The 19,663-nt window shown below is 44.7% G+C and overlaps 1 protein-coding gene across 1 annotated transcript in view; it reads right to left on the bottom strand.

The window, feature by feature from the left end:
• Nucleotides 1-19,209, bottom strand: part of LOC122919749 (galectin-9-like) — a 48,987-nt gene extending 29,778 nt beyond the window's left edge. Inside the window, exons 1-4 of the mRNA XM_044268934.1 lie at nt 19,180-19,209; nt 16,800-16,882; nt 3,190-3,288; nt 115-307 (exon numbers count right to left, since the gene is read on the bottom strand). Coding sequence (XP_044124869.1) covers nt 115-307; nt 3,190-3,288; nt 16,800-16,882; nt 19,180-19,209 — 405 coding nt within the window. The remainder of the gene's footprint in view (nt 1-114; nt 308-3,189; nt 3,289-16,799; nt 16,883-19,179) is intronic.
• Nucleotides 19,210-19,663: the final 454 nt, after the last annotated feature.

Here is a 19,663-nt window from a genome sequence, read left to right as displayed (position 1 = left end):
CCATCAGATAAATGGGAACCTATGGATGCATCTGACACATGCTATGTGGATATGTCGTAACATACTTCTTTTGTTCTTTTTTCAGATAGACACACCTCACTTGCCAGTACCCACCTGAAAAGCATGTGCCATCACCAGGACAACTATTTCGAATTTGGTGTTCAGCTGGAATGGCATATTATGCTTTCTCTCCTCGGAGCCCCAAATCTTATTCTGCATTGTGTTGCATACGACTTTTCCCTCTTCAAATCGTGGGTTAAAACGAAACGCAATGTCATCGTTGTAGCAGACGAAGTCGAGAGCAAACCTGGGAAAACACAAAGTGTGACTTTCCTTGATCTATGTAGGGTGGTATTCAGTGGTGTAACTAGAAATGACTGGGCCCCCCTCCAGCAACTTCTTTGCAACCCCCACTCCTGTGGATCGCTCTCTCATGTCACTGTATATACTGTCACTGTATAATACTGTTGAGGGGCCCTGACAATAAAATCTTTTAGCACTCCTTCTGGGTCGAACCTTCTGGGGGGGTCGCAATATGCGAGCACCGGCCGTGTACTCACCGCATCACAGATGCGGACTGTTCACTTGAATGGGTCTGCAATCTGGAAGGTGCGGTGCGGAACGGAGGCACTGAACCCCACGGAAGCACTACGGAGTGCTTCCGTGGGGTTTCTCTCCGTGCCTTTTCTCTTGTGGTGCGGACGGATCACGGACCCATTCAAGTTGAATGGATCTGGATCCGACACAGCAGCTGCACGGATAGGGCCCGCTTATTGGGGACAGCAAATGCAGTTCCCAATGCACGGAACAGCAGAGCAACGGCCGTGTGCATGAGGCCTTAGTTGGTGTTTTGCAATTTATTACTCCACCTCTCTGTTCTTTCCTGTGTATATCAATGTTCTTTTAGAGATTTTTTCAGGCCTGAAGAAGGGACCTCAGAGTATCAAAAGCTTGCCTCATACCATCATTTATTTTAGTTAGCCATTAAAAGGTATGAAAGTACAATATTTTATATTCTTTTTCTTTTGGAGAGCATCAAGATGTGTTATTGGAAACATTGGCTACTATTAGTGTGGATATTGTAGTGTTAGGCTGCTTTCACGTGAGACTGGTTAGCTGTGGATTTTCTATCACTGATGTAAATTAATGCTATGGATCTTCCCTGTGGATTTCACAGTTTGCAGAGCATTGCCAATCAGTCTCCATACCCTGGAGTACAGGCTCCTTACTTCCAGTAAGTCTCCATACAGGACTTGTCTCTTTAAGGAGATTCAGAACCTTGCAAAGATAAGACCGTTTACAACAGAGAGGGTGAAGTCTGCAGCTTTTTCCACTTTTCCACTTAAGCAGGGTGCTGGGTCTTCTTAAAGAGGCCACCAATGTATAGATACTTACACTTGCACAAGGTGGCACTAGTGAGATGGTTCTCTTCCTTGGGTGACACCTCTTTGCATATTCTTTTCCATGGAACATTGCCAATAAGTCTCCATACAGTACTGGTCTCTTTAAAGGGGTTATTTCTAAATTAACCACCTCAGCCCCCCTAGCTTAAACCCCCTTAATGACCAGACCACTTTTTACACTTCTGCACTACAGTACTTTCACGGTTTATTGCTCGGTCATGCAACTTACCACCCAAATGAATTTTACCTCCTTTTCTTCTCACTAATAGAGCTTTCATTTAGTGGTATTTCATTGCTGCTGACATTTTTACTTTTTTTGATATTAATCAAAATTGACCAAAATGTTTGCAAAAAAATGACATTTTTAACTTTCTGTTGTAAATAAAACTACATTTCTATATACATTTTTCTCTAAATTTATTGTTCTACATGTATTTGATAAAAAGAAAAATGCAATAAGTGTATATTTATTGGTTTGGGTAAAAGTTATAGGGCCAGATTTATCATGACTCTGACAGCTCACTCCACTTTCACATATGGCTAAAGTCAGTTTTAGCCAAGTCAGATTTATGATCGGCCCTTTAAGACTGTAATAAATGTGGTTTGACGGTAGCAGTTTATCCGTCAGTAAGCAACTTTACAAAAGTCGCACATCTTTACGAAAAAGTCGCACGTTTTGATGAAAAAGTCGCATGTTCTATTAAAAAGTCTCATAAGATAAGCATGGTCCTCACTGGAGTGAAATTGCGACTTTTTGGCGACTTTTTTGCAACTTTTTAAATAGTCACAATAGTAAATCTGTCTAGAGCTTCATTTACATAAGAAAACACGCCCACTTTCAGAAAACTGGCAAGCATAGTGCAGAGCAGAAAAAAGTCGCAAATTTTTGCGCAGTTTAAGCGATTGCGCAAAAATTTGTGACTTTTTCACTCCATTATTCTGACTTGAGCTAATGATAAATCTGGCCCATAGTGTTTACAAACTATGGTGCAAAAAAATGTATTTACGCACTTTGACTTTCTGAGCACCTGTCATGTTTCCTGAGGTTCTACAATGCCCAGACAGTAGAAATACCCCACAAATGACCCCATTTCGGAAAGTAAACACCCTAAGGTATTCGCTGATGGGCATAGTGAGTTCATGGAAGTTTTTTTTTTTTGGCACAAGTTAGCAGAATATGATTTATTTATTTATTTTTTCTTACAAAGTCTCATATTCCACTAACTTGTGACAAAAAATAAAGTTTTACATGAACTCGCCATGCCCCTCATGAAATACCTTGGGTTTTCTTCTTTCCAAAATGGGGTCATTTGTGGGGTATTTATACTGCCCTGGCATTTTAGGGGACCTAAAGCGTGAGAAGCAGTTTGGAATCCAAATGCGTAAAAAATGCCCTGTGAAATCGTAAAAGTACTCATTGGAATTTGGGCCCCTTTGCACACCTTGGCTGCAAAAAAGTGTCACACATGTGGTATCGCCGTACTCAGAAGAAGTAGGGCAATGTGTTTTGGGGTGTATTTTTTACATATACCCATGCTGGGTGAGATAAATATCTCTGTAAAAGACAACTTTTCCCATTTTTTTTATTCAAAGTTGTTATTTTACAGAGATATTTCTCTCACCCAGCATAGGTATATGTAAAAATACACCCCAAAACACATTGCCCTACTTCTCCTGAGTACGGCGATACCACATGTGTAGACAAGAAGGGAGACAAAAAACACAGAGCCTCATGTGTGGTACCGCCTTATAGACAATATAAATTTACGGTGCGTATTTTGCTTACCGGATTCTGTTGTGAGGAGTCACAACAGCTGAATGAGCCTTAGCTGGTATATTTCCCCACCAGCATAAGGGGATGCCGCGCTGCTGCCTGGGTCTATTCCTGTCCCAAGTGTTCCAGGAAAGTAGATATGCAGAAAATCTTAAAAAATAGTCAGACCACTATCCGGCGCTGCAGGCATAGAATTCAGTCCTTTAGATGAATAAGATTCTCTTTATTTAAAGTCAACGCGTTTCAAGGGCAAAGTGCCCTCTTCGCCAGGACGATATACAGAATGAAGATTCACTTGTGATGGGGATATTTAAAACGCTATTTTGGCGGGTTAAACTGGGGGAGGTTCGGGGGTGGGATGGGCGTGTTTAGTAAAAGATAGATACCGGCAATTAGCCTCATTATACTAAACACGCCCATCCCACCCCCGAACCTCCCCCAGTTTAACCCGCCAAAATAGCGTTTTAAATATCCCCATCACAAGTGAATCTTCATTCTGTATATTGTCCTGACGAAGAGGGCACTTTGCCCTTGAAACGCGTTGACTTTAAATAAAAAGAATCTTATTCACCTAAAGGACTGAATTCTATGCCTGCAGCGCCGGATAGTGGTCTGACTATTTTTTAAGATTTTCTGGATACCACATGTGTGACACTTTTTTGCAGCCTAGGTGTGCAAAGGGGCCCAAATTCCAGTGAGTACCTTTTAGGAGGGCATTTTTACGCATTTGGATTCCAGACTTCTTCTCACGCTTTAGGGCCCTTAAAATGCCAGGGCAGTATAAATACCCCACATGTGACCCCATTTTGGAAAGAAGACACCCCAAGGTATTCCGTGAGGGGCATGGCGAGTTCATATATATATATATATATATATATATATTTTTTTTTTTTTGGCACAAGTTAGCGGAAATTGATTTTTCTTTTTTTTTTCTCACAAAGTCTCCCTTTCCGCTAACTTAAGACAAAAAGTTAAATCTTTCATGGACTCAATATTCCCCTCAGCGAATACCTTGGGGAGTCTTCTTTCCAAAATGGGGTCAGTTGTGGGGTGTTTGTACTGCCCTGGCATTTGAGGGTCTCCGCAATCATTACATGTATGGCCAGCATTAGGAGTTTCTGCTATTCTCCTTATATTGCACATACGCGTAATGAGATTTTTTTTTTTCCGTTCAGCCTCTGGGCTGAAAGAAAAAATGAACGGCACAGATTTCTTCATTCGCATCGATCAATGTGGATGAAAAAATCTCTGCCCAAAAATGTGCAAAAAAAAAAAAAAGAGGGGAAAGGCGTCTGCCAGGACATTGGAGCTCCGCCCAACATCCAAACCCACTCAGCCCGTATGCCCTGGCAAACCCGATTTCTCCATTCGCATCAATCGATGTGGATGAATAAATCATTGCCGGAATTTTTTTATTTTTTTTATATATATACAAAGTGTTTGCCAAAGCATATGAACACTGCCCCTCAGCTCATAAGCCTGGGCAAACGTATCTTTTTTACTGCAGAGGAGAAATCTCATCTTGCAGCGCCGCATACACCGACTTTTATGTAATCTGACAGCAGCGCAATGCTTCTGTCAGAATGCACATCAGGGCTGCAGCTGGTTCATCGGTTGGTCCACCTGGAAGGTAAAAAAAAAAAAAAAACAGGCAGCAACGCAATAAATTTATTAACATTAACTTTATATAACATTTGAAACAGAACATTGACTTTTATAAACTTTATTGAACTTTTGGAACATTAACTTTTTTGCTTACCTGTGATATTTTTTTTTTTACCTTGAGGACAAACCTCTCCTTTCCCATGGGACAATGTGCAAAGCGCAAATCGCCCAGAGATGTGGTGAAGTACATTATGCACTTTGTCCCAGGTGAAAGGAGAGGTTTGCAGAAGCTCTGTGTGAAAGGGCCCTAACTGAAGCTAACTAGCTACCAAAGGGGCCTAAACTAACCTAAACCTAACAGTCAATACTGGTGAAAAAAAAAGTTACGGTTTACACTGATCACTTTTTTCCCTTTCACTAGTGATTGACAGGGGTGATCAATGGGTTAATTGGGGTGATGGGGGGGGGGGGGGGGTGATCTGGGGCTAAATATGTTGTGCTTGGTGTACTCACTGTGATCTGTGCTCTCTGCTGGAACCAACCGACGAAAAGGACCCATCAGAGAGCACAGAAGCCATTTAACACATTATATTTATAAATATAATGTGTTATATGGCTTGTAGTTCGTTATTTTAAAAGTCACCAACCTGCCAGCGCTGATCATTGGCTGGCAGGCTGGTGACCAACTCCTTCTGCGCCTTTTGCCGACCCGCACTGCGCATGTGCGGGCCGGATATGCGCGTCATCTCGCGTGCAATACAGGCGTGGGTCACTTTTGCTACATTTTTCAAGCTGCTAGAAGTTTCCTGATACTGGAGAAAATGGTTGGCAGAACATTAGAATAGCTTTATATACAGATAGAGTGCTCCAATATATTTGCGATTGCACAAATCGGCAATTAATGATGCACATATTTTGGTGCAATAGGCGGAACTTCACATTTTAGCAGTTCTGACTACATATTAGTGATTGGTGCACTATGTATTGTTGTGACCTCACAGCACTATGTATGTAGCATGTATGTATGGACAGCAGAACCTATCAGCTACACTATATCACTATCTAACCTACACTGACTATCTGTATTATATATATGAGCTAACTATGTCACCGCTGTCTCTCTCTCAGAACTGCAATAAACTGTAGAAAATGGCTGCTGGGGAGGTTCTTGTATAGTAAGGGGTAGGCAGCTTTCCTATTGGTTGCTAGGGATGTTGCTAAGCTCAGACAAAGACATTGCAGCCTTCTCATTGGCCCACAAGCAAGAAGCAGGGAGGGATCATGGGTTTAGATGAAAAACAATCTAGAATATTTGCGAATAAGAATATATAGCACTATAGTCTAAATCTTTGCAAATTCTCGAAGTGGCGATATTCAAGATTAAAATTAGCGATTCGAATATTCGCGCCCAACACTAATCCTGAGGATAGGTCATCATTATCATTTTCCGGATAACCCCTTTAACCACCTCCCGACCGCTGTACGCACCGATGCGTCCGGGAGGTGGTTGTTTAGTTCCTCCTGGACGCATCGGCGCGTCCTCTCGCGAGACGCGAGATTACGTCACAGCCGGCCCGCGCATGCGCATCGCCGGCCGTCATTTCGCAGAAGATTATTTCGTCAGGAGCCTGCCGGCCACGATCATTGGCTGGCAGGCTGCTGATTTTTTAAAAAACCAATCAGCAGCCATATAACCCCACATATTAGTAAATATGATGGGGTTATATGGCTGCTGTGCTCCTCTGCTCCTTCTTTTGGTCGGTTGGTTCCAGCAGAGGAGCAGAGGAGCACATCATTACTGTGAGTACCCACCACACCACATTTAGCCCCCAGATCACCCCAATTAACCCCTTGATCACCCCTTTTATCCCCCCCCTGTCAATCACTAGTGAAAGGAAAAAAGTGATCAGTGCAAACTGTCACTTTCTTTTTTCACTGTTATTGACCGTTAGGTTTTAGGTATAGTTTAGGTCCCTTGGTTAGGTAGTTAGCGATCAGTTAGCGCCCAGCCCACCGCACCGCAGTCCGTTATTCGCTGATTAGCGTATCGCTAATCAGCATTTGTACTTTTATAGTATCTGAAAGTGATCAAAACTGATCACGGTCAGATCTATAATAGTACTAGTGTCACTTAAGTTCGCCCTCCACCCAAAACGCAGTGTTTGCCCGATCAGGCCTGATCGGTCGCCCACACGTGCGTTCGCCCACACCCGCCCCACCGCAGTGACAAAAAAATTATTTTTTTTTGATCACTGCACATTCACTTTACACGCACTGCGGCGATAAAAAAATCAGTTTTGATATTTTTTATCAACCGCAGCAGCCTCCGGTACTTCGCTAGCCTCCCATTTGTAAGACAGGCTTGCTTTTTTTTTCTTGGGTAGTCTCAGGGAATACCCCTAAATTTAGTTGCCCACATGTCAAACAGGGGGTATTCCTCTGAAGAGGCCTACAGGCTTCTGACCCAGTCGGATGAGGAGTGGGAACCCTCATCTGATGAATCCAGCGGGTCAGAATACGAACCTGTAGAAAGCAGTGGCTCTCTGACGCAAAGTTCGGACGAGGAGGCTGAGGTCCCTGATAGCAGCAGGCGTACCCGGCCCCGTGTCGCTAGACCACAGGTTGCGCAGGATCCGCTTCAAGAGCAGCAGAGTGGGGCTGGTGCTGTCGGATTACGTGGTGAGGCATACACCAGCAGCCCAGCCCTCCCTGGACCTAGTACCAGCACTGCCGTACAACCTGGTGAAGTAGCGAGCACCAGAAGGGCAGTTGAAGCTGGTACGGTGGCACGTGCAGTAGTGACCCCGTCGCAGCCACCGCAAAGACGTGCCCGTAGAGCCCCTAGAATCCCAGAGGTGCTGGCAAACCCTGATTGGCAGTCCCCAACTTCAGCCGCACCCGTAGTTTTCCCTTTCACCGCCCAGTCTGGAGTTCGGGTTGAGACAGCTCAGATCGATTCGGCCCTGGGATTTTTTGAGCTGTTCTTGACTGCGGAGCTTTTAGACTTAGTCGTGGCAGAGACAAACAGGTATGCCACACAATTTATCACCGCTAACCCGGAAAGCTTTTATGCCCAGCCTTTCCGGTGGAAACCAGTCCAAGTTTCCGAATTTAAAACTTTTCTGGGCCTCCTCCTCAACATGGGCCTGACAAAAAAGCATGAATTGAGGTCATATTGGTCCACGAACCCGATTCATCACATGCCCATGTTCTCTGCTGCTATGTCCAGGACACGATTTGAGGTCATCCTGCGTTTCCTGCACTTTAGCGACAACACCGCCTCCCGTCCCAGGGGCCACCCTGCTTTTGACCGGCTCCACAAAATTCGGCCCCTCATAGACCATTTCAACCAGAAATTTGCAGATTTGTATACCCCTGAGCAAAACATCTGCATAGACGAGTCCCTAATACATTTTACCGGGCGCCTTGGCTTCAAACAATACATCCCAAGCAAGCGCGCCCGGTATGGGGTCAAATTGTATAAGCTCTGTGAAAGGGCCACAGGCTATACCCACAAATTTCGGGTCTATGAGGGAAAAGATCAGACCCTGGAGCCGGTCGGTTGCCCTGACTACCTGGGGAGCAGTGGGAAGACAGTTTGGGACTTGGTGTCACCCTTATTCGGCAAGGGGTACCATCTTTATGTGGACAATTTCTACACAAGTGTGGCCCTCTTTAGGCATTTGTTTCTAGAACGGATTGGCGCCTGTGGTACCGCGCGAACTAGTCGCGCGGGCTTCCCCCAACGGCTCGTTAGCACCCGTCTTGCAAGGGGGCAGAGGGCCGCACTGTGTAACGAAGAACTGCTCGCGGTGAAATGGAGAGATAAGCGTGACGTTTACATGCTCTCCTCCATTCACGCAGACACGACAATACAAATTGAGCGAGCAACCCGTGTCATTGAAAAGCCCCTCTCAGTCCACGACTATAACCTCCACATGGGAGGGGTCGACTTCAATGACCAGATGTTGGCTCCGTATTTAGTTTCCCGACGCACCAGACGCTGGTATAAGAAGGTGTCTGTATATTTAATTCAATTGGCTCTGTACAATAGTTTTGTTCTCTACAGTAAGGCTGGGAGAACTGGATCCTTCCTCAAATTTCAGGAAGAGATCATCGCGAACCTCCTGTATCCAGGAGGTTCCGTGGCCCCATCCACCAGTGTAGTTAGCCGTCTACACGAGCGACACTTCCCCAGTGTCGTTGCTGGTACCTCAAACCGACCGCCACCCCGAAAAAAATGTCGTGTCTGTAGCAGGAGTGGAATAAGGCGTGACACCCGCTATTTCTGTCCTGACTGTCCCGACCACCCTGCCCTATGCTTAGGGGAGTGTTTCCGAAAGTACCACACACAGGTACACCTAGCATAGGGATCACATCTCACCAGGATAGGCACACAGGGCTATTAGGGCCCATTCACTCACAGCTGCTGCAAACGTCTCCTTTCACATGGGACAAAGTGCATAACGCACTTCGCCACATCTTTGGGCGATTTGCGCTTTGCACATTGACCCATGGGGAAGGAGAGGTTTGTTCTATAAAGGTAAAAAAAAAAACAAAAAAAAAAACAAAACAGGTAAGCAAACAGATTAATGTTTAGTTCCAAAAGTTAAAGTTACATGTTCTGTTCCAAAGTTAATAAAAGTATTGCGTTGTGGCCTGGTTTTTTCTTTTTTTTTTTTTTTTGTCTTTTTACCTTCCAGGTGGACCAACCGATCTACTAGCTGCAGCACCGATGTGCATTCTGACAGAAGCATTGCGCTGCTGTCAGATTACACGCAAGTCGGTGTATGCGGCGCTGCAAGACAGGATTTTCTCCTCTGCAGTGACAGATACGTTTGCCAAGGCATACGAGCTGAGGAGGAGGCGGCGTTCCTATGCTTTGGCAAGCATTTTGTATATATATATATATATATATATATATAAAAAAAAAAATCCCGGCAATGATTTATTCATCCACATCGATTGATGCGAATGGAGAAATCTGGTTTGCCAGGGCATACGAGCTAAGTGGGTATGGATGTAGGGTGGAGCTCCTATGTCCTGGCAGACGCCTTTCCCCTCCATTTTTTTTTTTTGGCAGAGATTTTTTCATCCACATTGATCGATGCGAATGAAGAAATCTGTGCCGTTCATTTTTTTCTTTCAGCCCAGAGGCTGAACGGAAAAAAAAATCTCATTACCTGTATGCTCAATATAAGGAGAATAGCAGAAACTCCTAATGCTGGCCATACATGTAATGATTGCGGAGACCCTCAAATGCCAGGGCAGTACAAACACCCCACAACTGACCCCATTTTGGAAAGAAGACACCCCAAGGTATTTGCTGAGGGGCATATTGAGTCCATGAAAGATTGAAATTTTTGTCCTAAGTTAGCGGAAAGTGAGACTTTGTGAGAAAAAACAAAAAAAAATCAATTTCCGCTAACTTATGCGAAAAAAAAAAAAATTCTATGAACTTGCCAGGCCCCTCATTGGATACCTTGGGGTGTCTTCTTTCCAAAGTGGGGTCACATGTGGGGTATTTATACTGCCCTGGCTTTTTAGGGGCCCTAAAGCGTGAGAAGAAGTCTGGGATCCAAATGTCTAAAAATGCCCTCCTAAAAGGAATTTGGGCCCCTTTGCGCATCTAGGCTGCAAAAAAGTGTGACACATCTGGTATCGCCGTACTCAGAAGAAGTTGGGGAATGTGTTTTGGGGTGTCATTTTACATATACCCATGCTGGGTGAGAAAAATATCTTGGTCAAATGCCAACTTTGTATAAAAAAAATGGGAAAAGTTGTCGTTTGCCAAGATATTTCTCTCACCCAGCATGGGTATATGTAAAATGGCACCCCAAAACACATTCCCCAACTTCTCCTGAGTACGGCGATACCAGATGTGTCACACTTTTTTGCTGCCAAGGTGGGCAAAGGGGCACATATTCCAAAGTGCACCTTTCAGATTTTGCAGGCCATTTTTTACACATTTTGATTGCAAAGTACTTCTCACACATATGGGCCCCTAAATTGCCAGGGCAGTATAACTACCCCACAAGTGACCCCATTTTGGAAAAAAGACACCCCAAGGTGTTCTGTGAGGGGCATGGTGAGTTCCTAGAATTTTTTATTTTTTGTCGCAAGTTAGTGGAATATGAGACTTTGTAAGAAAAAAAAAAAAAAAAAAAACATCATCATTTTCCGCTAACTTGTGACAAAAAAAAAAAAATTCTAGGAATTCGCAGTGCCCCTCACGGAATACCTTAGGGTGTCTTCTTTCCAAAATGGGGTCACTTGTGGCGTAGTTATACTGCCCTGGCAATTTAGGGGCCCAAATGTGTGAGAAGTACCTTGCAATCAAAATGTGTAAAAAATGCCCTGCAAAATCCGAAAGGTGCACTTTGGAATATGTGCCCCTTTGCAGGGCCGATCCTACACGGGGTGCAGTGGGTGCCCCGCACCCCAGCGCTGTCACCCGAAAGGCGCCGAGCGAGCCGCCGGGACTTTTTTTTTTTTTGACTTTTTTTTTTTTTGACTTTTTTTTTTTTTTTAACCACCTCCGGACCGCCCGGTGGGCCGGGCCGCCTCAGCCTCAGGGTTCGAGTGGGGCCGGGGGTGTGCCGCCGGCCGGCCGGGTATGGCCTAATCAATTCACATCACACCCCTGTCACTGTCTGTGACTGCTCCGCTCCGCCTCCTGCCAGCCCACTGTGACACAAAGAACAGACACAGACACACGACACATATACTGACGTGACTCACGTGTGAGACTGAGACCGCCTCCTGTAGTCCGCCTCCTGTAGTCCGCCTCCTGTGCTCTGCCTCCTGTGCTCTGCCTCCTGTGCTCCGCCTCCGTGCTCCGCCTCCTGTGCTCCGCCTCCGTGCTCTGCCTGACTGCCTCCCATCTTCCGGCGGCCGGCAGCGTAACGTCGCTCACTGCGACGTAACGTAGTGAGTGACGTCACGTCACGTTACAGTTACGCTGCCGCCGGCCGCCAATTTTGAATATTGAAGAGCGGGACTGGAGCACTGCTGCCAGTGCCACGCCAGTCACGCCACCAGCTTCTGCCTGCCAGTGCCCGCCCCTGCGCCCTAGTAGTGCCAACTGGCTTGTACTAAGTTGTGATGAGAATACATTTGGAGTCCTCCTGACTGAGTCCTGACTCCTGACTGTCCCAGGCAGTAAGTTAGTGAATACTGAATAGTGATGATTAGTGATAGATTATATTAGATAAGATAGTAACTTATGTAAGGCCTCTTTCACACTTGCGTTGTCCGGATCCGGCGTGTACTCCACTTGCCGGAATTACACGCCGGATCCGGAAAAACGCAAGTGTACTGAAAGCATTTGAAGACGGATCCGTCTTCAAAATGCTTTCAGTGTTACTATGGCACCCAGGACGCTATTAAAGTCCTGGTTGCCATAGTAGTAGTGGGGAGCGGGGGAGCGGCATACTTACCATCCGTGCGGCTCCCGGGGCGCTCCAGAATGACGTCAGAGCGCCCCAGGCGCACGGATGACGTGAACATGCGATCACGTGATCCATGCGCTTGGGGCGCCCTGACGTCACTCTGGAGCGCCCCGGGAGCCGAACGGACGGTAAGTATGCTGCTCCCCGCTCCCCACTACACTTTACCATGGCTGCCAGGACTTTAGCGTCCCGGCAGCCATGGTAACCATTGAGAAAAAGCTAAACGTCGCATCCGGCAATGCGCCGAAACGACGTTTAGCTTAAGGCCGGATCCGGATCAATGCCTTTCAATGGGCATTCATTCCGGATCCGGCCTTGCAGCAAGTGTTCCGGATTTTTGGCCGGAGCAAAAAGCGCAGCATGCTGCGCTATTTGCTGCGGCCAAAAAACGTTCCGTTCCGGAACGGAAGACATCCTGATGCATCCTGAAGGACGGACTGTCCATTCAGAATGCATTAGGAAAATCCTGATCAGTATTCTTCCGGCATAGAGCCCCGACGACGGAACTCTATGCCGGAAGACTATAACGCAGGTGTGAAAGAGCCCTAAGTGAGCTATTGAGCTTGTAAATAAACTTGTGCAAACTGCAAACTATATGAGTAGTTACTAACTACTCATATACTTTGCACAAGTTTATTTACAAGCTCAATAGCTCACTTACATAAAGGAACAGACGTCTTACAATAGGGTGGGACACTGTTATGGGGGGGGGGGGGAGGAGAAGTGATATGTGGATGATGACACATTTATATAGCACAAGATGCTTGCGCTGCCTGCCATATATGTGTGTCATCCACAGATCCCCCCGGCCACCTATAACAGTGTCATCCACAGATGCCCCATAACAGTGTGTCACCCACAGATGTCCCCATAAGTTCCATAACAGTGTCATCCACAGATGCCCCCATAACCGTGTGTAATCCACTGATGCCCATAACAGTGTGTCATCCACAGATCCCCCATAACAGTGCGTCATCCACAGATGCCCCCTAACGGTGCGTCATACACAGATCCCCCATAACAGTGCGTCATCCACTGATGCCCATAACAGTGTGTCATCCACAGATCCCCCATAACAGTGCGTCATCCACAGATCCCCCATAACAGTGCGTCATCCACAGATGCCCCCTAACAGTGCGTCATCCACAGATCCCCATAACAGTGCGTCATACTGTCATCCACAGATCCCCCATAACAGTGTGTCATACTGTCATCCACAGATCCCCCATAACAGTGCGCCTGCGCACTGAGGAGAGACAGAAAGGAGGGCACATAATCAGTGGAAGCAAGCAGAGGACGGTACAGCAGACGACTGAATCGCTTCTTTTGTAAGTAAATTGTTTTATTATAAATGTAGTTTAATGTTTTTGTCTTTTATTATATTCTGGCTTTTGCTTGGTTATGTATGATGCTTTTTGATAATAAGTAAATGTAGTGGTGCTATAATGTGGACCCCAGGCCTCTCTGATGTCCTGCAGGCTGGCGCTGTGGCAGCATACGGTTGGTCAGGCAGCAGAGAGGCTCTGGGGCTGTCATTGTGCTCTGGTACTTTTCCCTTCACAGCCACTGCTATCTCTCTCTCGTACAGTGCGGACTCTGCAAGAGGCTTTCCGTTTGCTCTCCGTCCTCTTAAAAGTCTATGGGAATCAAAACGGATCCATCTGGTTCCTGTTATGCAAGACTGAAAACAAAGTCCGTCTTGCATAAGGGGACCCAGACTGATCCGTTATGCTTTCTCATAAACTTCTATTAGGACAGAGCAAAACGGAATGCCTCTTAGGGTCCATTCACACGTCCGTTGTTTCTTTCCTGATCTGTTACGTTTTTTGCGGAACAGATCTGGACCCATTCATTTTCAATGGGTCCTGAAAAAAATCGGACAGCTCAATTTCAGATTTTTTTTCAGGACCCATTGAAAATGAATGGGTACAGAACTGGTCCAGATCTGTTCCGCAAAAAACGGAACAGATCAGGAAAGAAACAACGGACGTGTGAATGGACCCTTAAAGGTTTCCGTTTTGCATTCCATCTGGCCATTCCGTTATATTCCGTTTGAAACGGAACCTATAACGGAATGGCATAACGCAGATGTAAACCCACCCTGTACGGAATAGGTGGTATTTGCCAGAGTTGCTGGAGAACTGTGAGTGCAATTTCGGGGGCACTGACCTGTACAGGGTGTGGAGGATTGGGAGGTTGAGATCCACTGAGGATATTATAAGACTTTTCTGTAGCTTCCTATATTGTTGCAAAGCTTGTGTGTTGGCTGAAGCCTTCCTATCTTACTGGTGGCTGGCCCTGCCCCTCAATTGTGCTTCCGGGTTTGGCTCCGCCCCTAGACTGCAAGGGGGTGGGGCTGAAGTTGTTGCCATAGAAACATTGTAAAGGGGAGGAGTTAGTAAGATAACCACGCCCATGTGGGGGCGCCAGAAATATTTCTGCACCCAGGCGCCTGTGACCCTAGGATCACAATGGGAAAAGTTGTCGTTTGCCAAGATATTTCTCTCACCCAGCATGGGTATATGTAAAATGACACCCCAAAACACATTCCCCAACTTCTCCTGAGTACGGCGATACCAGATGTGTCACACTTTTTTGATGCCAAGGTGGGCAAAGGGGCGCATATTCCAAAGTGCACCTTTCGTATTTCACCGGTCATTTTTTACAGATTTTGATTGCAAAGTACTTCTCACACATTTGGGCCCCTAAATTGCCAGGGCTGTATAACTACGCCACAAGTGACCCCATTTTGGAAAGAAGACACCCCAAGGTATTCCGTGAGGGGCATGGCGAGTTCCTAGAATTTTTTATTTTTTGTCGCAAGTTAGTGGAATATGAGACTTTGTAAGGAAAAAAGAGAAAAAAAAAAAATCATCATTTTCCGCTGACTTGTGACAAAAAATAAAAAATTCTAGGAACTCGCCATGCCCCTCACGGAATACCTTAGGGTGTCTTCTTTCCAAAATGGGGTCACTTGTGGCGTAGTTATACTGCCCTGGCAATTTAGGGGCCCATATGTGTGAGAAGTACTTTGCAATCAAAATGTGTAAAAAATGCCCTGCAAAATCCGAAAGGTGCACTTTGGAATATGTGCCCCTTTGCCCACCTTGGCAGCAAAAAAGTGTGACACATCTGGTATCGCCGTACTCAGGAGAAATTGGGGAATGTGTTTTGGGGTGTCATTTTACATATACCCATGCTGGGTGAGAAAAATATCTTGGTCAAATGCCAACTTTGTATAAAAAAATGGGAAAAGTTGTCTTTTGCCAAGATATTTCTCTCACCCAGCATGGGTATATGTAAAATGACACCCCAAAACACATTCCCCAACTTCTCCTGAGTACGGCGATACCAGATGTGTCACACTTTTTTGCTGCCAAGGTGGGCAAAGGGGCGCATATTCCAAAGTGCACCTTTCGGATTTCACCGGTCATTTTTTACACATTTTGGTTGCAAGGTACTTCTCACACATATGGGCCCCTAAATTGCCAGGGCAGTATAACTACCCCACAAGTGACCCCATTTTGGAAAGAAGACACCCCAAGGTATTCTGTGAGGGGCATGGTGAGTTCCTAGAATTTTTTATTTTTTGTCGCAAGTTAGTGGAATATGAGACTTTGTAAGAAAAAATAAAAAATAAAAAATCATCATCATTTTCCGCTAACTTGTGACAAAAAATAAAAAGTTCTATGAACTCACTATGCCCATCAGCGAATACCTTAGGGTCTCTACTTTCCGAAATGGGGTCATTTGTGGGGTAGTTATACTGTTTGGGCATTGTAGAACCTCAGGAAACATGACAGGTGCTCAGAAAATCAGAGCCGTTTCAAAAAGCGGAAATTCACATTTTTGTACCATAGTTTGTAAATGCTATAACTTTTACCCAAACCATTTTTTTTTTGCCCAAACATTTTTTTTTTATCAAAGACATGTAGAACTATAAAGTTAGCGAAAACTTTATATATGGATGTCGTTTTTTTTGCAAAATTTCACAGCTGAAAGTGAAAAATGTCATTTTTTTGCAAAAAAATCGTTATATTTTGATTAATAACAAAAAAAGTAAAAATGTCAGCAGCAATGAAATGCCACCAAATGAAAGCTCCATTAGTGAGAAGAAAAGGAGGTAAAATTCATTTGGGTGGTAAGTTGCATGACCGAGCGATAAACGGTGAAAGGAGTGTAGTGCCGAAGTGTAAAAAGTGCTCTGGTCATGAAGGGGGTTTCACCTAGCGGGGCTGAAGTGGTTAAGAAGAATCAGCACCCCCCTCCCCCTCCCCCCAAGCTGTATCCAAGGCATCACATGCAGCCAGCCAGAATCCTACTCCGTACTGACAATGGCCAAGCATCCCGAAACAGATGTCTAAGGATGGATATTTGGTTTGGCTATATTCCCTTGTCATATCCCAACCCTTAGTTAAAAAGTCGGATTTTGAGGTGGCGCTAGTGAGATGATTCTCTTTCCTTTTCCACTTTTCTGCAATATTTTCCAGAACGTGTGCATGTAACCTTAAACTGTTTGTCTTCTACCAAGGTTGTAGGTTGGACAAGTTTCCCCATATAACTCACCCTTTGGAAGTGAAGGTGGCTAGTCCTTGGATTGTCACTCTCCCTTCATCTCTTATCCCCGCGAGGCTTGTACTCGAGGTGCTCTACAAGGAGGGGGTAAAAATAAACACCATGAATTTTTTGAACATTTATTATGGCTTACATTTTGGTCTCCTGTATCCTATATATAATTTACATTTCTTTTCAAATCTCTGTTTATTGAAAAGATATAAACAGTACAGCGCAGTTCTAATTGTACAATCGACAAAGCAAAAGAAGATTCAATTACAGTCATATTCCACAATGTCTAAGTGATAATGTGTCAGAGGAACTGCCCTGTTGAGCCAGGTCCTTGGGTGGCAATGGTCAGAGGACAGGTCCTGTAAGGGCGGTATGGCAGTAAAATACTCTAAGAAACGAATAGTAACAATAATAAACCCGTAAATATTAAACTGGGTAAAGGATAAAGGAGGGAGTAAAAGGGGAAAGTGGATGAAGCAGTGGGCGAGAAGACAGGAATGAGACAGCATTGTGAGATAAAAGTATTAAAGGCTGGAAGTGGTGATTATGGAGATTATGTGGATGTACTACTCGGACCCCACTGAACAGCCCCCCTCCAGTATATCTATTTATACTAGATTGTGTAGGTTTTTGACAATATGGGTAAATATATATATTGATATATTGGCCAACATATTCCTCTGGTCAGCATAATACCATCATCATGTCATATATAGTGATCCCTCAAGATAAATGGCCTCCGGATACAAGAGCTGTGTGGAGGCTCATTTTTTTATGTTTATATATTTTTTTTGTTTATGTATTTATTTTTTTATGTTTATATATTTTTTGGGTTTATGTATTTATTTTTTTATTCTAGGGAAAGGGGGTGATTTAAATATAAATATATATATATATATATATATATATATATATATAATTTTTCTAAAACATTTTATTTACTTTTTTGAATTTTTTGTAGCCCCTCTAGGAGGTTACAATATGCAGTACTCATCAATTTCTTACAGTTAATACTGTATTTCCATAGAAGTACAGTATAAGCTCCAATTTCTGTTATCCTGTGTTGGCCTGTCACCTGCTGGCCAACATAGGAATTGCAGCTTTAATATGCTGGGTCTCTTCAGAGAGACTCAGCATATTACAATTATTGACTCACTTCCCCGATCCCCGCACAGGGAAGCTGATCTTAACACGGAACAACATGCTTATGGGTTTTTCACCATTAAGATGCCGCAGTCGCGCTTGACCACGACATCTAAAGATTTAAATGCCTGTGATTGGCAATATTGCTAGTCGCAGACATGAGCTATGGCGCCCGCTGCACACGTGAGCGGGTGACTGTTGCTCGCGTCACTGACGGCTCAGCGTACCGATTGGCCCCGGCACAATGAAAGAATCACAGACTTCAGCATAGTCCTTGCACTACAGGGACTGTGCCTTACCCTCTCCAATTTCTGCCCCCAATATGTCATGTTTCAGGGTGGAGACCACTGTCAGATACTGCTATCCGCAGCCATCTTTATTCAACTATATTTTAAATGTCTTCATGCAGAGCTATGTGTAAGATCCATAAGGACATATTTATACACATCCAATCCGCAAGAGTCCTTGGCATCTGCTGTCGATTTGCAGCAGATTTTACCCCATGCAGTGCAAAGGCTGATCTGGTGAAAACCCGCATGCTGTGGCTAGAAAGGGGCTGTCCAGCCTTTAAGTGACTAGCTGATTGGCTAGGGTCCGACACCCTTCAGGCCCACCATTCAGCTGTTCTGTGTAGCTCCAGAGCTACACAGCTCCGTCAGTACTGTAGAGGAGGGAGCTCGTTACCACAGCACTGTTCCCACAGACTTCAAAAGGCTGGACACCGCATGTCATTTTCCACATGGATTTTTGTTTGCAGCATATGGAGGAGATTTCTTCAAATGTCGTCCACTTTGCTGCAAGCACGTCCCGCTGCCGATTTCTATCTCTCAGGCTACATTCACATGACCGTATGTGTTTTGCAGTCCGCAAATTGCGGATCCGCCAAACACGGATACCGGCCGTGTGCGTTCTGCATTTTGCAGAATGCACCTGGTCGACCCTATGATAGACATACCTATTCTTGTCTGAGGTTGCAGACAAGAATAGGACATGGTCTGTCTTTTTTGCGGGGCCATGGAACGGAACTACAGATGCGGACAGCACACGGTGTGCTGTCCGGATCTTTTGCAGCCCCATTGAAAATTGAGGAACGGATGCGGACCCGGACACATGGTCCCTTAATTGAAGCAGAATCTTTCACAGTGTTTGAACAGACCCTTAATGTAATCTCCTCTGGTCTTAAAGATGTGAAATAACATTGATCATCATATATTTTAAGATAAAATAACGTACTTACCGGACTGGAAGTGAGAGTCACCAGTGCCATGTTGCTATGCTATGTCAGAGGAGAGACTGTGAATGATTTCTGTAGGGGAAAGAGGAGAAGATGGGTTGCACCGGTAGTACAGAGGTCACCGATGATTTTATTACATAATTACACTGTATACGTATATGTTTTGCTCATTTGTCTTTATCGCACATCGTAATAAAACAATATTTATGTCATGTATGTTTCTATTATTTGTATTTTTAGTATCTATCTCATATGTATCATATATCTATCTATCTATCTATCTATCTAATTCAAATTAGCTTTATTGGCAGGACTAAATTCATTTAGATAGGGGTGGGGAATTGGGACAGGGATATATCCAGGGTAGGGGTATAGGAGTCCAGGACATATCAAGCTCCTCTCAGTCTATGGCAGGCACTGATATATTGTGCTGCTATGGTCGCTGTGTTCTCCTCCTCCCACCAGCATTATGGATAGTCTCTCTTCC

The sequence above is a fragment of the Bufo gargarizans genome, chromosome 9, assembly GCF_014858855.1.
Source record: "Bufo gargarizans isolate SCDJY-AF-19 chromosome 9, ASM1485885v1, whole genome shotgun sequence".
Lineage (NCBI taxonomy): Eukaryota > Metazoa > Chordata > Amphibia > Anura > Bufonidae > Bufo > Bufo gargarizans.
Note: the sequence above shows the minus strand (reverse complement) of the source record. Positions and strands in the feature narration are given on the sequence as shown.